Source organism: Elaeis guineensis, chromosome 10 (genome assembly GCF_000442705.2).
Source record: "Elaeis guineensis isolate ETL-2024a chromosome 10, EG11, whole genome shotgun sequence".
NCBI lineage: Eukaryota > Viridiplantae > Streptophyta > Magnoliopsida > Arecales > Arecaceae > Elaeis > Elaeis guineensis.
In genome coordinates this window covers 6,708,130-6,726,522 of record NC_026002.2, presented here as the reverse complement: position 1 = coordinate 6,726,522, position 18,393 = coordinate 6,708,130, and the positions used below count along the sequence as shown (strand labels likewise).

At 34.8% G+C, this 18,393-nt stretch overlaps 1 protein-coding gene across 1 annotated transcript in view; it reads right to left on the bottom strand.

Moving 5' to 3' along the window:
* LOC105053497 (protein SABRE) overlaps window positions 1-18,393 on the bottom strand; it is an 88,483-nt gene that overhangs the window by 2,716 nt on the left and 67,374 nt on the right. The window contains 13 exon segments of the mRNA XM_073244117.1: window positions 1-120; window positions 475-633; window positions 727-828; window positions 1,766-1,838; window positions 13,540-13,627; window positions 13,630-13,678; window positions 17,115-17,131; window positions 17,134-17,172; window positions 17,175-17,213; window positions 17,216-17,304; window positions 17,306-17,334; window positions 17,606-17,619; window positions 17,622-17,857. The exon segment at window positions 1-120 is cut by the window's left edge and continues 219 nt beyond it. Of these exon segments, the coding sequence (XP_073100218.1) occupies window positions 1-120; window positions 475-633; window positions 727-828; window positions 1,766-1,838; window positions 13,540-13,627; window positions 13,630-13,678; window positions 17,115-17,131; window positions 17,134-17,172; window positions 17,175-17,213; window positions 17,216-17,304; window positions 17,306-17,334; window positions 17,606-17,619; window positions 17,622-17,857 (1,054 nt within the window).

Here is an 18,393-nt window from a genome sequence, read left to right as displayed (position 1 = left end):
TTGCAGAACAAGTTCATTAGCTACAGACTCTGCCACAGTTTCTTCCCATGTTCTGTCAAATGAGGATGTGCGCCGAAGCCCTGGCTTGGAACCAACCTTTTGATTTTGTGGCTTTAAGGCCTGCGTGCAGATTCCCCCACTTAATAAAAACAGATGCTACCACAAACATTTAATTAAGACAAATTCAATTATCTAATATCTATAGAGTGATGGTGTTACTTGATGGGTAAAATTGTCAGGACCACCTGTTTTCAGTGTTACTGCTTTCATTTGTAATATGGCCTGGAAGTCCATCCATTATTTGTATCATGCATCTGATATTACCTAGCATGCATGCATGCGTAATTGTGCATGTTCATGCAATAATGCATTTGTATGTGCATGTTTAATATTGCATCTGTTCATAGTCTATAGTCATTTTTTAAAAGAACATATATATCTATTTTGACATGTTTGCCCTATTGCACAACTTACTTGGGAAGAATCTGCAAGTGAAGCTGCTGTAATAGCACAGGATCTTCCAGGAGACTCACAATCTTTTGTGACATTGCTGCCTGATGCAGTTACTTCAGGACCAGATGTACCTTTTTTTACCCGTCTTGAGCCAGCTGTAGTTGAAACTTTCCAAACTTCCTTTATGTTTTGATAGGGGGAAAGGAAATTATGACTTATGCATTCAAGGAAGATATCATGAAATGAACATCAGAGAGGTGGTTTTCAGCTAACCTGCCGTTTTTGTGAATCTTGCTCTTCTTCTGGGAAAAAGTATGACCACATCATTCTATACATTGTTTCAGTCAAATATATCTTCAATGGATAAATCTCGACCTACAATAATGGTATACCAGTGCAATTATCATTTAAGCAGCGATTCACTAAGCTATTATTTTATGTCAAGTTGAACTGCACATGGAGGGATATAAATTCCGATTACTATAATAAAAGGAAACTATAACATGATGCTCAAACAATTCTTTCCATACAAAAAGTTTCTGCAGAAAATGCATTCTAAAATGAATGAAAAAAAGAAATATATGCAATTGAGGTGAAGTTAATGGTTAAATAAGAAGAGCAGAATTTGTAGTAGTACTTTCATTCCATTCTTTAGACTCAGTAATTTCTGTTTAAATCAAATCCATAGATGCAAGAAATAATGGACTTAAAATGTACATTGGAATACATTGGAATATTAATCTTAATATGACTTATACACAATCATGTTATGAAAAGTTGCAGTTGCACTCATTTTTCATCACAACAGTTACCACATCCATGAATCAGATGTGATAAATGGATCTTGGGGAATTACACTTTATTGCGTTCGCATCTTTAAGGTTTCCTGACAAATGATATTTTATCATCTCCTCATCTTTCAGGTTTCTCGAGAAGGTTTTATGTCTCAGTTACCTAGCCCTGTACCGGTGCCTTACTAGTATAGTATGGCATGACATGGTATTGGCACCATACTAACACATGGCCCAGGTGCAAATTTGGTGCTGAGTAGGCATGCAGGAGCTCAAATACCCTTTAGGATAATTGCCATACCTAATTAAGAAAACGTTAACACGTATAATATTGTATGTCAATAGGTCTCAAAATTTACTTGGTGAGAGACTAATTAGAAAAGATTGGAGCAGCTGTCTTACCAATTAATAGATTTGCATTTCATGTACAAAATGGAGTAAAATTGTTCTAAAAAATAAACCTAAGCTTTGGAGGTAAGGAACTTGCAAAATAATACAAGTCAGAAAAATAAAAGCAAAACCTGGAACCGTTCAAGAGTTGAATTTCCATCCTTTGGACTTCCTTGCTTGGCATTTACGCGAAGCATAACACTTCTGCGGTCAAATTCCAAATATGAGTTACCGAGGAAAAAAAGAACTTATAGAGCTCTGGATAAACTCATAAAAGCAACTAATTACAAGACGAAACACAAGAAGATCTGGAAAATAAAATGTAACTATAAAAATAATAATAAGATAAAGCAAGTCATAAAAGGAGTTGAGAGATAATGTCACATTCCCGTGAGAAGGAACATATGAAACATCTAAACTGCGCATGGTTTAGATTTGCACCGCTGGCAGATGTTTCAGGTTTGACCTGGTGCATACTGTGCCCATATTGATAAACCCCCCAAAAGAAGTGTCATATGGCACAAACACCAAATACCAAAACCAGGTATGCTGTGCTGGAGGAGAAAGAAAATAAGAGAAGAGAATTTAAGAAATTTTGAATGTAAAGAAAGAAAAATAAGAAGAGAAGAGCTTGAAGTAGAGAATGTGGTTGGAGAGAAGGATGTGTTGCATGGTCCTAAATTTAATCAGGAATCTGTGCAACACAGTTTTATACTTTTATTAATGAGGGACAGCCACTTTATTACAATGCATGGACCAAAATACCTCTAATTAGTGATCTGTTCCCATATATAATCAGTCATAGTGTGCAATTTGGGCTCGTTTTGGGCTTAAGTAATAAAATGCAATTACAACTAAAATATCACTATCTGAAGTTCTCTAATAACCTGAACCAAATCAGCCCTGGTTACATCAATATTCATCAACAATTTCATGTTAATCACAGAGGATAATGTGGATCAAGGTTTTAAATCCCTTGAGATAGAGCTGTCCAGATTTTTTCATGGAATTGGACGCGCCGCTGTCCCACCCCATCCCGACACTTGGGACAGAGCATATCCCAAAGCATCCCGATTGAGATGTTGGGATACTAACAGGATGCCTTGTCCCGACACACAAGATGGTACCCCATCCCAATGTCCTGCGGGACATCCCGCTGGGACTTGAATCCTTGATGTGGATAAATGTAAAGAGAACATACATGGTGCCATATTTAGAAGTTCAGACCATGAATTGTAGTCATGTAACATCATAAGAGGAAGCAAATGTTACATATGATCATCAAAATATTTGCATCTAAATGCAATGTTAATGGTCTAAAATTATTATCGATTATCACAGTGCTCTAACTAGTTTCCTATATGTTACTGTTTGGATCATTTTGCTGATCTATATATTACCATAGTTGGCCTAAGAAGTGGAAGGGAAGACCCAATATATTAAGGATGACAGTAGTCTGACCTGTAATCTTACATACGACAGGTTGCAAGTGTGATATACTGATATTATATCTAACAGTGAAAGGTATGACAAAATATTTGTTTTTCCCTCTCCAAACAAAGATAAGTCAAAGAGCATAGTAAAACAATATCTTAGTATCAGGGAATTGTGTAACTAAATACAGCTCTAACATTTTTAAGTTCAAAACATTAAGATAACATTGAATATAAGGGCTTAGAAAGAAATATAAGACAGAGTTAAGAAAAAAGATCCTGTTGGTTTCTTTGATAATTCAAAAATTGCTTTTTCTTCTAGTCATTTTCAAGCTTGGACACTGTGTTTTGCTTTTCAAATTTAAACCAGTTTCAAAATCATGAGTTTCCCTTGCAAGTCTCTCTACCATATACCTTCAATTCAAGTCTGATTGTATTTTGTATACCTTGTAGACAAATACCAGACTAGGTGATTTTTTGGATCTGGGTTCTGAGATATAGCACTGTTTGAGCCCTTTCTTAAATCAGATCTTATTTTCAAACATAAAAGACTGGTTGATTTTTGATACCAAGGGTCTCCTTCGAAAATTTGGACTCTAAAGTTGGATTCAGTTTTTAAACTTGTCTTGTACTCTGAAATCTATGTTACTTGCAATGATCCAGATTTGTTCTTCTTTGTTTTTAGGTAATTTGAGGTTATATTTTGATTTCTATAGGGAATTATGTAATTGATATCAGTTTTTCAAATTGATATTTTTGAGCTCCTATATTTGTGTTCTGACATGTGATGTTATTCTTATTAAAAATCTTCTACATTTGTTATTTTCAATGGAGCATTTTAAAAGATGTTCTATATGGCATTTATGAAATTCTTTCAAAGTTAAAAAATAAAGAATAGCATATTTCAAAGATATATGTGGACTTCTAGCCGGGTGATATATTTGTGTTATTTCAAAATATTGATGACGATGCGGACCTTCGGCTAGGAGGCATATGTGGTTGCATTTTAACTATTGATGAGAATATACATGAAACCATGGCCAAGTGTTATGTATGGACTGCAACGATACATGTCACCTCATCTGAACAAGTAGCAAACATTTATATAGCCTCGAGGATATATGTGAACGTTTTATTGACGTATATCCTCATTTAACTAAAATTTCTTTTTATATAAACTTATGTGTGCTAATCCTTTCATTAGAAAAATTCTGCTTTGATGCTTAATTAGAAGATTGTTTAACTGAATTCATTTATTTTCTAACTGGATTCACTTGTTCCAAATAATTGTTTTATGAAAAAACCCATTTGTTTCAATAAAAACTTTTTCTAACCATAGTAGAGTTACACATTGAGTTGTGCACCTCATTCTGCTTATTATTAAACCTTTTAGAGTAATCAATGAGAGGTGGAGTGGATTTTTTGAAGGAAAGGAATCAGCTTTTGAAGTGCATTTTAGAGTTTGGTAGTTGTTGAGGTGCTATAAATGATACAGTAGCTTATCATTGTGCTGTTTACAACTATTCAATACACATTACTAATAGGTAAATAGACCATGTTCATGTTGTATAACTAAATCTTGCCAAAGATATATGCATTGCATTACAGCATTCAGTAAATCATATGGTTTGTTTAATGAAGATTGAATGATGATGCTACTTTTACAGCCATATTTGATCAACTGCACTAGTCACACTTTGAGATTCAAGTAAGTTTGAGCCTCAAGTCATGACACTGCAGCTCTTTCCTATTGTTTTGGCTTCCTTTAAGAATCAAAAATCATCTCTGGATGATGCAAAATTGCTGTCTAATATCAAACAAAATGATAAAAGTTGAGATACTCCATAATATATGAGTCTGACTCCCACAATGCTACTAGTACGTGCATGATCCCTACAATTTGTTATTGTTAATGTGTAAGCCTAGTTATATGTTCCTCCATAATTTCCAATGTGAGTTCTTTGTTTGTCTTCTTAACGTGTAGAATGAGTTGCTTATAGTGGTTTTGTAAATAAACTACCAGAGACTATGAACATCACATGAGATAGGTAACACTATACACATCTAAATATGATTATTCTGCTAAATTTGTGTATTATTTAAGAAGTATGACTTTATGCTCAAGACTGTGACTGCTACAAATTAGTTTGAATTGGTCCCTGTTAGAAAAGAATTGAAGCATCTGTTAACAAACATATGTACTATGCTAATTCATGTAATGCTGCCAAGTGGTGGTATGATCCGGGCACCACACCAACTGTGGATCAGCATGGGGATGATGCATATCTCTTTGTTTGATAACACACCAACTGTGGGTCAGCATGGGGATGATGCATATCTCTTTGTTTGATAACCTTCCATTTCTAGTAAGCTAGTAGCTAGATCTCCTATGGCTTAACCTACAATCTAAATTAAACTTATTGTTTCAACCAGTATCTGAAAACTTGTACCAGGTACCATATAGGTCGGTACAATACAATATGCACTATGTACCGAAACAACTCTCAAGCCAATTTTTTCTCATTTTCTGATACTGATATGCCTCGGTATGGGGCCCGTGCTGACCTGAATATGATTTTCATTCCAGTTCTGACCCAATATGGTACAATATTCCCGATGCTGGACCATTCGATGCAATATGGCAGTCCAAGGTTTCGATTCTATTTGTCACCAAGATTTTATATGAAGCTCATCGACCGCACAACACCAAGATTTACTATGCCATAGACTAGTGATACTCTAAACTTGGGCCCACTTTTTTTTCCGTTGATGTTTGAGAGCACCTTTAAGAATACATCATTCTGGAGGCTAGTATTTCTATATTGTCATTCTCATCAATGACTATTCAAGAATGACTTCACTTTATCCCATAGAAGACTAATGGTGCTAAAAAATTTAATGATCTCCATGATGATAATCCTCACACCTAACTAGTTTTTAACACATAAGATCAAGGTCTGAAATATTAGTGATCCTGTACTCATTAGTAACTACCATACCATATTAGTTAGGAAAAAAAATTCAGGAATTTGTATCAGGATGCTCACTATGCCCCAGTTTGTAGTGACCTAGGCTTGACTGCTCTCCACTGGGCCATGACACACCCCAACTCGGTCCCAAGTCCCTGGCTCAACTAACTCTCGTAGTACTACCCAGGAATGTCATTTTATGACCTCTTAAGCCTCTTGCACAATTTGGAGGTGAGAAACAAGCAGAGAAGGTGAAAAGAGACTCCTGATATGGGGCTTGTCGAGATTTTGGGCAATATAACTCTTCTAGCTATGTAACTCTTTGCTCTTCACCTTTTTTCATTTCTTCAAAAATCTGAATATAATTTAGTGTATACTTGACAAAATAGGGTGGATTTCGTTGTTGGCCTATCTTATGTTGATTACTAGATTCATGTCCTAGATAATGAAGGGAATGAATCTGGGATCAAAATCAGATGAAATTAAGGTTCTGGGCTGAAGCCCATAGCCTACAAGAAAAATTATGTCAACCTGAATATAACCTCAGCAAGTGGTGTTTGTTTGGTTTAATTTTTGAATATGTCGTGGAGTAAGGGTGGTCTGTGACCCTACAAAATTAATTTTTGTTTTAGACTATTAATTTTTAAATTATCATTATGAAAATATTTTTTGAGAAAATAAATAACTAACAGCCAAAAATAAAACATAGTAGTACATTTGCACTCATGATGTGAGCATGCTATCAAAATATCATGTTAAATGGGCAGGATTTGGGCATGTTTGGCTTGTCTAGTCCTGAAATTATGTTAAATTCAAAATCAACCTGGTAAAAATACATTCATTTGGGTCAATTTTTATTATGTTATGTATATCACACTGATCTGCAAAATTTCTCAACTAAAATTAATTTTTTAGTTATTTTATTTTTAAAATTAATTTTCCAATCAAATATTCATAAATATTTATAAATAAACTTTTCAAAAATATGACTAAGTATCCTAGTCTCAGATAATTATAAAAATAATTTTGAGGATAGTTAAAGCATATATACATAGAAAGGAAGTCAGTTTTGTTATCAGTTTTTATAATATTTAGTCAAGCAATAACTTAAATCTATCTAAAAATTTGTTATAACTGAAAAAGGAATGTAAATTCACACACTTTTATACGTAATGTGAATGCAATCATGAAGTGTGTGGGATGAACATGCATTTGACTTATTAAGGAAATCATGAAAAATTTCAAAAATCAGAAAAAATTATGGATAAGTAGTTTAATGTCTGCTACAAGTCACAGCATGTTGTTAACATTCTTGTTGTTGTTCAATAATATTACAACTGCAGGTTATATGATGTTTTCATAATAAACTAGCAATACAAACACTTGAAGACACATTGAAATTTATGACAAGGGCACTTAAATTGATCCCTAAACTATATTTCTTGCAAAAATATATTGTTAAGATAGTAAAATGCAAGAAAGACAAAAAAGACAAGTTTGAAGGAGAAAAGGGAGCATATCACCATACAATGGATGTTCCCGTCATCTTAAAAAGTTATCAATCAATATCGTTTGTCAGCATGACAGCCAGTGTGGCATGCATTGTGCCAACCCTTGGTCGATATGCGATCCAGTCATGATATTTTGCAACTTGTGCAGGATACACTTGAGAAGAATGATGGGTGACTGTGATTCCATCAACTATTTGTTTCTTTGAAACTAATAATAGTAATATTTCATGCCTATTTTTCATCACTTATTTGTCTTCTTTGATAGCCAAACCAAGTTGTACTTCTAAAAACAAGGAATGTATAGAATGAAACATTAATGGGCAACTCAAGGAGTATGTATTCTAAGAGTAATTTATAGTAACTGAGATAGTGAATGGTGTTTCTGTACTTGAATACAATGGAATTGTATAATAGAAGGCTAGAAGCACTAGCACTTAGTCTAGTTAGCATGACTTTGATGCTTCGATGGCTGCTCCATGATGCATCTAGCATGATGTCATTCTTGTAGAATGTTACCACATACATCAAATACTATCAAGTATTGTTTCTGCTCCTTCAGTGTCATGCTTCCTACCTTCTATGTAGTTTTCCTTGGTGATTTGGGTAACTCATAAACTTGGTTACACAATTTAGACACGCATTTAAATGCAATCCTTTGCTATTATCATAATCAAAAATTTAAAGTATCAAGCATTCTTGCTTATGAAATGGTTTACATATGATTCTCCTTTAAAACTTAGTAGAAATTTATTTCTCCTAAAGTGAATAGATTCTTTGAATATCATTCGAGTTTGTTGATAATGTTTGTTAACCATTCATAATTTCATACAACCATCCTAGAGTCAATGATTCCTAGAAAAAACAAATCCAATATGTACTCCTGATAAGGTGGACAAATACACTTCTTATGATATATACTAGCTGTTCATGGCAAGGTCAAATTGATTTCTGACCTGCTTGGTAATCAGCTATGAAGATTTTTTATCCTAAGATTGTGTCCTAAAAGCATAAAGAATAAGTAATTACTCAAGTAAATCTCCTCCAATATTTGACTTTGTTTAGTTTTCCTAGGATTATTAGCTCCACATTAGATGACTTCATACTTAAGTCCTTGGCATAAGCAAAATTCCATAAGTCAAACTAAAATTAATGTAAGAAGGAATAAAAGTTCACGATGATAAAAACACTTGGTTGCCAGTTCCTACTTTAAAAGGAACGTGTTCTTTGCATATGGTACATCCACATAGTTAAAATCAGCTTGATGAGTTAGTAGAAAGACTAAAAGCAAGGTCAATAACAATAGAAGTTCAAAGATATATGGAGTTGACATTTCTTATTTCTCTTCAGTTAGTCATCAAAATTTCATCGGAATAATGAGTCCTGCTGTTCTAAGTCCCACATTGTCCGCTCCATGAAGCAGAGATTAAGAATGATTCTTAGAATGGGGATTTTTGCAATACTTGGTTTCCCTTTTTTTTTTTCTTTTTTTCTCTCATAGGGAGGACCAAGTCTAGTTAGGACGTGGTTACAAGTTTAACCAGCCAAACAAGTGGAAAAAAAGACATGTTATTTTTTATGGGCCCATGCCCCAAAAAAAGCAGCCTAACATGGTAAACTTTATTTCACAGGTCAAAGTTGAAACAAAGTTAACCACTAGATCGCTCCTCTCCCTTTACTTTTTCACTTTTTTCCATAACTTATCATATTTTTGAACATCAACCAAATAGTCAAAAATTCTAACCTATGGATATCTGAATTGGGGGTGGTTATCAATGGTTAAATGTATCTACATCCTGGGCATCCAAATGCAGCCTAAAGATTGTAAATTTAAAATGTCATCCTCATGATAGAATAAGTCGTCCAAGGCAGGATCGAAAACATACTTCTGTTGTAAGTGTCATATAGGCTCAGAAAGATATTAAGTTAATGAATCTGTTGCAAAGAAATTATTCTAGCCATCTAATCCTTTTCATGTATCTTAATGATCTTGTGATGACACCAGTAATTTTGAAGATATAGAAAAGCAGAAGAATTTGTTAAGAAATAATTTTCAGAAAACATTAGATAATCAAAGTATTTCTTGAGAAAACAGATTGGTTTATGCAAGAACGGTTGTGATCAATCTTTTAACAATGCTAGGATGCTTCGAGCTCAACCAGGAAATACTCTGATGCAGCCAAATGCAAAACTAATTCATGATCAAGTGGAACTCTTGGAATTTGGAAGACACAGAAAGAAAGATAAATCGATTTATCTGACCATTATTAGGATCCATAATTTATATGATGTGTTTATACCGCTCCTTAAGAACCTCCTTTGTCTGCTAAGCAATTATTTTAGTAATTGCTCACATCAGCTAGCATACCCCATGCCAAGACAGTACCAACAACAAGGTTGAGCTAGCACAACAGCCACTAAATCATTTTTATGATTGTTTAATTGAAGTTTTGAAATCTAAAGTCCTTTCATTAATAGTTTTTGTTTCAGCATAAACCATTATGAGAACCATCATTGCAGAACATGGCATTTGCTGTGCACTGGCTGGTTTGTCTTAGGCTAGCAGCACATAACTGCTTGATGCTGCCATTAAAATCCTTAGACCAATGTTTGTTGAACCGTCCTGAACTAGACAGCTCAAGCTGTGCCAAACCATACCAGCAGGATACTGGTCCGGTTCCGGTATACAAAATGGCACAACAGCCATCTCGGAGGAGAGAGAAGAAAGAGAGGAAGACAGAGGGGGTAGAGAAGGAGAGGGAGAGGAAGAGAGGGTCTTTGGCGGCCGCTGGAGGCCATCCAAGCTCTTGCTGAGCTCAGTAAGGGCGGAGGAAGGGAAGGAGGGAGAGGGGCAGATGCTTACCAGGTCACTGGAGGCCTCCGGACAGACGGTGATGCCGCTGCGACCTCTCCAACGACCGACGAGCAAGAACCGAAGGAGGCTGAGGGCGAACCCCTGTTCGAATTGGAGAGCGCAGGCTCTCCTCAAGCCTCGACTGCCCTCAGCCTCCCTCGACGTTGGCTCACCGACCATCGAAGAGGTCGAGGCGGCATTGCCGTCCGTCTGGAGGCCTCCGAGGGCCTCCAGTGACCTGGTAAGCATCTGTCCCTCTCCCTCCTTCCCTCCATCCTTACCGAGCTTGACAAGAGCTTGGATGGCCTCCAACGGCCCTCTCCCTCTCCTTCTATCCCCCCCTCTCTCTTTTCCCTCTCCCCTTCTCTGCCCTGTTGGTTTGGCCTGATATGGACCTTACTGAACTGTACCACCAGTTGGCCGACATGGGATCCAATTCTGACTCAGCAGTCCTTGCCTTAGACAAACAAAAAGATGTTCCATATGATGGAGGCTTGTAGATGGAATCATCTCCGAATTGGATTTTCATGCTGCTAATTGGCCATGCTTCTTGTTGATTGATAGCTAAGATTATCAAAGATGATACTTCTGTTGGTTGTCAACTTACGTTTTTCTAGCTATAGAAGACAAAAGCAACCTATTGTTGCAAAATCAAGAATTGCAGTAAAAAAAAAATTAGAGTGCCAATCAGAAATTAAACATCTAATCAAACGGACTCTTAAACTATGCTATGAAAAACCTGGTTCCTAAACATATATAAAAAATTCTAGGCTTTCATTAATCACATTATTTTGATGTTAACTGACACAATATTCAAAATTCAAATCTCTCTCTCTCTCTTTGTCTTCCTCTCTCTCCTCCCTTGTCCACTCCCCTGCCAGATTTTTCGAACCGAAGGGCAGAATCATGCCAATCTGCCGTTGGTGTCGTTTCATATGACCCAAATTGGTCATTTTGGGTGGTACGGCATTCCTTGATCTAGCCTTTTCCTAACAATTTAGGATTGGCTTCATGAATAGTCAATCACTAAGTATTACTATTTAAGGTCGCCTTTGATACTATTCCAAGCTTCTCCATATCCTTCCTTACAAGTTCCATGTGGCCTTAGATATTCTTTCCTTTTGGTGCAACCTTCCATACAAACTAAAGAATCTCTCCATAGTAGAATCTCATCTAATCTTTGTTATGTGTGTCCATACCACAAACATTTTTCCTTCACTTTTTCTTAATTTATGCAACTCCTATAGCTTTTCTAATACATTCATTTCTTACTCTATCTTTCTAGTTATACCATACACCTGTCCTAACATTCTAATTTCTACCATTCTCAATTTTGTTCTCATGTTGGGGCAGGGATAGGATTTCTTTCTGGGGCCAACATGATGCATTATTTAAATGACAAGAATTTACATGTAAAAGTTATTAATTGATTAAAATAAAGTAAAAATAACATGTTAAAGTTGTATTGACATCTATAGGGGAAAAGGTCCGCATAATCAGTACCAAGATCCTACTGTTCAGCAGCCAGTTTGGCTTAGTAAGGGTGAATTGGTTCAGTAGACTGAGTCAAATCATTTAGTTCCAATTTTTATCTCGATACAGGTCTATACGCTTCGGTTCAGTACGGTACGAAGGTGGATGTTCAATACAAGATGGTATGCTCGATATGGGCAGTTCTAGGATGGTTCCAAAAAATAAGGCCAAGCTATCTTGCCCTATGTCAGTTCAGCTCAATACGGGGTAAACTAGACAGCTCGGCCCGATCAGCAACCATGATACGGAAAAATATAATATTTTTTTAGTAGGAACAATATCACCCTAAACAAATTACAATTATATACCTAAAATTTTATTTTAATTATTAATTTTAAGAAATTTCAAAGACTATTTTCATCAATCAAAAATGATCTTCGGAGACAATACAAAATAGAAATAGTTAACACTTAAACCTATCTATTATAGAAAAGGACATATAAGCTAGAAGGACATATGAAGTTAAAATACTGATCAACAATATAATAATTTATTAAATATATCAATATTCAATAGGGATTTCAAAATATTCCCACCAAAACATGTCCAAAAATCTAAGAAAGCAAACTTTTGAACACAAAAAAGGACCAATAGAATAGAAATAAAATGCAAACAAATCCTATATTAAAAAAAATGTAGGTATATGATACCTAATTAGTTATTTGGGATATGATTAGGAAGAGCATTAGCCTAGCATCATTCACTACTTAAGAAGGTAAGAAAAGTCTTCTAGTTCTTGGAACCATAAAAGGAGATTTAATCCTCCACCTATCTACACCTTTTCCTGTCTCCATCCTCCTTAACAGCACTTTCTCAACTTCCATAATTTCCACTTTCCTTTGATCCTTTCATAAAAACCATCCTCTCTCTCTCTCTCACCTTAACCATCCATAAATTTGATTATTTTTTGTTTGGGGATACATGACAGAAATAAACAATGAAGGAGTCAGGATGTATCATAGAATAGAGGAAAATTTATAATAATTTTTTGAATCAGGAGGTCATAACCCCTAGTGACTATGCCCTCTCTACTTCATTCAAGCAGCTCTAATTCTAATACATATATCACTTATTTCTATAATAGATGATAAATAATGAAATGATCGCTCTATGGTATCTCTTGTGCATCAACTTAATCGGAGTATATGATATTTCTATTTTCACAAAATTTACATTCCATATGCACTGTCTTTTTCTACCGATTTCCCAGCACTAATCCTCTAACAGTTTCCTCCATAAGTCCAATTTAGTATTTAATCTAGTCCTTGTTCATCAATTAACACCATATTGTTTGCAAATAGAATACACCATGGCACATCTTTTGAAAATTAGAGGTAATTCTATGGTTGATTCAAGAGAGTGGCTTAGTACTAATAATCGACTGATTGTAGAATCTATTTTTCAAGTTAAGACAAGTAAAATCATGATATCAAGTAAGACATGATAGATTACTGATCTCAATATAATGATGACAAAATCCATACTGTGCTTACCAGAGAATATATTTATTCGAAATATATGTAGAACAAATAGTATATCCTTTAAAGTTGAAACCATGTCAACTACAAAAGACTAGCTATACATAAGCAAGAATGCTATCCAATCTACTTGCCCCATTCTGGAGGTGCATTCCATGCTGATAACAGCACATCAGATTTGACATTTGGCATGCAGTTTCTTAGGACAAATGATTTATCGTGAACTGAGCAACACCAATATCCTTGTAATCACGATCGAAGTCATAGATCTGTCAAAATTCATAAAAATGTATAACAGTCAAGCAATAAAAATATAAACAACCATGCAAACTAGGCATGAGTACGCGACATTTTAAGGTAGATGAGTTTCAAACTCATCATCATAAATTGGTAACTTCCATATAAGAGAAATATAATGAGCAGTAATGAATAAAATTTATATAATTTAGGAAAGTAGTTAATGTCATAGCCCCGATCCGATATTTGCGAGTCAAGGGTTATGACACTGCCACATACATATGGAGAACTCTGTCCACAAGCATACAAGACATTCCAATATGATATTAATACATCACATAGAACTAATTTAATAACTTCAAGTTGAAATTCAATTAGTTAACCAATCAAATAATAACTAAATTTAAAAGTCTTACATCAAATAATCTCAACTAAAATTCAAAATAATAATACCAAATCTCAATCTAATTATTTTGATATTGTCAAATCTTGCTTTTAATTCATTCCCAAGCAATACCTACATCTACAATTAAGTATTTGAATTGAAAAGAAAGGAGAGATGATGAGCTCGATAGTCCAGTAAGTATGAATATCTCAACTAGACATTTCATATATTATCATAAGATATAATATTCGAAAACATTGCTATGAATAACATAAGAACATGACCCTACCATAGACAGCCTATGACCATATGAATATGGATATAGGATTTGTTTGGGATGCTCTAGCTTTTGGACAAAAAGCAATTTTAGTAAACCTGCATTTTAATGTTAAAAGCTACTTTGGACAAGCAATTTTTTGTTTGGCTATCAATATCTAAATTGCTCTGAAGCTATAGAAATAATTGCTGTATATTTGGTTAATAGACCAAAAGTGCTTTTAAATGATAAATTATCAAAAAAGATAATATCTCAAATGATTCTAAAATGTTTGGATATAAATCACTATTTTATTTTTTTCTTACCTTTTTTTTGTACATTTTTTAAAATTATCCACAGACTTTTTATTTCTTTTGAAATTGTCTTCGTGTCATTAAGCGAGGATGGAGATAAGAGGAAGTCAAATACAAGAAAGTCGGCAAAAAGGGATGTGACATGGATGGCAATGAGAGGAATTAATGTGAAAAAGAAAATATCCTGATGGATAAGAAAAAGGACAAAAGGACGAGATGAGAGGAGATTTATAATCTTGAAAGTCCAGAAAAAGAGGACATAGATGGAGATGAGAAGATTAATCGAGGATGTGGATAGAGATGAGATGAGATTAATTGAAGAAAGAAAGAATTAAATAGACAAGAAGTCAGATAAAAAGAGATAGATGGAGATAGAGGACATAATAATCCTCAAAGGACATAGATGAAGATGAGAGGAGATTAATAATCCTAAAATGAAAAAAAGGGAGATATAGATGGAGATGAGAGGAGATTAATTGGGAGGTGGATGAAGATGAGATGAGATTAATCCAAAAAAGAAAAGTCCAGATAGACAAGTGAAAAAAAGGACATACGAGAGATATTGAGAGGGTAACACGTAATTTTCTGAAAAAACTAACTTTCCGTAAATATAATATTTTGCTTGCATACTGTGCCTATGGAAAGTGGAAGGAGGTTAGCTTTATGTACACAATATTTTGACGATCTTAAATGTGATCTAGAATTACTTTTGGATTGTAGCAACACTCAACGGTCTGCTTTAGATCCAAATCACTCTTGACGATTACAAGCACACCCCAAACATGCACATAGGGTGTCTGAGATATCGTCTTCCAGTGCTACTATCCTATGTATTCGAAAAATTATGGATTAGATTTTGTTAAGTATATGTGGATGGGCCCCTCCATAGTATATTATCAAACAGAGGACACCTCCTAGAATAGAGCTTAATGAAGATTCAGGATCAATTACATAGAGGTGCATACCTTATGGATGAGTGTACAAGACAACAACGTCATTGGTTAGAGGGTGGGCTAACATGCCTCTTGATTGTGCTAATGATCCCATATCTATAGAGACATGATATTAACCAGTTTTAGATGTCAATATATATGTCATACTTTAAAACATCGAATTGATATATCCTTGAATGTTTGTATTCACTAATTGATTTAGACGTTGCATGTTGCTTATACTCATAACATTAATCAAAGTCTACAGCATCATTTAATGTATTGGGTGATAAAAATATCAAATTAGGATTTTACCCTTAAGAACAACAATTAGAATTAAAATCATCAATGCCAAAAATTGATTACTTTCATAAATGTTAAAAAGTGAAAAAAATAAAAAAATAAAAAATGGTGTACCGATCAGAACCAGCATGCCACACCATACCATGTCAATACAACATCGAACCTATTGACCGGTGGCTAACCTGTACCAAACACGGTGTTCAGCTTACCTCACTTAGTTATTTTGCTTATATTCTTGAAAAGTTTTAACTTTTGTTTAAGCATGCATATTAAGTGTGCCATTATGGCACCTTTTGTGCCACCAATTCTCTTGCTCCGATGAAACCCAGCATTAGTAAAGTGATGGCACAATGGGGTGGATGGTCAATCCACCCTTAAGTGGTATTATTAGCGATTCACAGAGCAGTCGATCAGCAATTTTCAGTTTAGGTTCAAAATTTGAAGTAGCAAAGTTCAAGAAGGTTAGGCGGCTCATAAGAATATGATATAAAAGTGAGCCATCTAGATGAATATTGAGCCATGCTTGATCTAGCCCTAGTTGCTCAAGCTCAAGGGAGGGTTGGACATGTTTGTAAATTTATTGTTGATAGTTGGTGTGTACTTTATATGCATATACATACATACTAACCTGATGACTTGATGTTGGAATTCCTAACATCTTTACCCCAAATCTACATTCAAACTGCACATCATCCCTTATGAAAACCATTTGATAAGATAATATTTGCTCCAATGCTAACTCAATTTATATCACCAACTCTTAAGTGACCAATCACACAAACCTCAAGTTTTTAATTTGATACAGAACTAGAAAACACAACTTAGCCTTCTGCAAAAGGTAAATTTTTGGATATGACACGAATGCATTAGATAATACATAATTCAAGGACATGTGCCAAAATGATTTGAAAATTAAGTCAGATATGCCAGTGGAAAACAGCATACTTATAATGATAAGCTGAGGTCTATTATGAAGTCATACAGGTAGACCAACATAAGTTTATATTTCTTGAAGGACTAAATCTAATAAATTGAGATATGGACATGGAAATTAATGCAGTACCATTTTCTAATATCTACGTGCAAGCATCTGCTAAGTATATGTTAAGCCAGTTGAAGTATTAAGCATCAATATGATAAAACCAATTTGAAGAAATAAAAAAGGGGAATGAACTATGAAGACATTTGCAAAAATGTTACCTGTCCTTGACAAAGTTTTAAGATTTTTTTCCTTTTTAACCAAACAATTACTCTTGGAAAGCATTGATCAGCACTCACCATGTCATTTATCTCAACTCAGCAATTGATTTTCCATCTTGAAGCATACTCCATATGCCTGGTTGATTCTCACAGAAATTCTCATAGCATAAGAGGGCTTTTGTTCTTTTCTTTCTCCAACAATCGCAACTGTGCAGCATCCTGCATAGCCACCCTCAATGCAGAATATGCTTCCTTTCTCAACTTTTTATTTTTCTAGCTCTTTCTTCAGTCCTTGCACCTGATCATGACATGATATGCATACCCTTATAAGGCATGGACCTTAAAGGCTTAGGAGGTAATGGTAAAATTAAGCTTTTATTGGCAACTCAAATTGAGAGATTATAATAGATTATCTCATTATTAATGGATTGGAGACTTCTCATTGAGATCATGACAAGTGAGAAAACATCTAGTGTAAGTTGAGCAATTAATAACTGGTTAACAACTAAACACAATTTAGGGTAATTCCAAATAAATTCAAATTTCTATCTGTGGAATTTAAATCCTACCAGCATTGATTTGCACCAGTTATCATCCACAAATCACCATCATTTTCTGGCAATTGAGCTAAATCATCAGATATATCAGTGTTAACTAATAAGTTCCTCATGTCATCAAGGAGCAATTTCCGTTCCCTTTCTCTCTGTTCAAGGTTGATCTTTGCAAGTTCTACATCTTCAACACCATCGGGAACTATCTCATCAGCCTCCTCTTCAATATCTTCATCATCAAATGGATATGAGAGACTATTTTTGCGATATTGGAGAAAAAGAAATTTGCATCATCATGAATCAACAGTTACCGACAATGCCTAAGAAGAGCAACTTCACATAATACAAGATTTTATTACTACACTGATAACTATAACATAGGAAAACAAAATATTCTCATTCAAGTCTTCAATTAAACTTATTTATTTGTCTAACATAAGGAAGTATGCAATTAATTAGTTTGGACCAACAAATTAAATGCTCCTATAAAAAGCTTCCATGAACATAGGGGAAGATAATATGCAAATCTGCTTGTAGGTGCCATTAGTCCAGGTGGTAAAGTGATTGGGCTGTGCTACACCAATTACCTGGGCTAGAATCATGCCTATACCCAGGTGGCTGTGTGCGGGGTAACTCCATTACACTTCTTGAAAAGAGAAAACAATGCATATCTGCTTAGGACAAGTCATTCTTTTGAGCATACATGGAGGGCAAATTTTCTAATATAAGAGTGTATTTATGATGGGAGTTAGGGAACTCACAGGCATATGATCATCTGACTTCTGTTTGAAGTCTGATCGACCTTT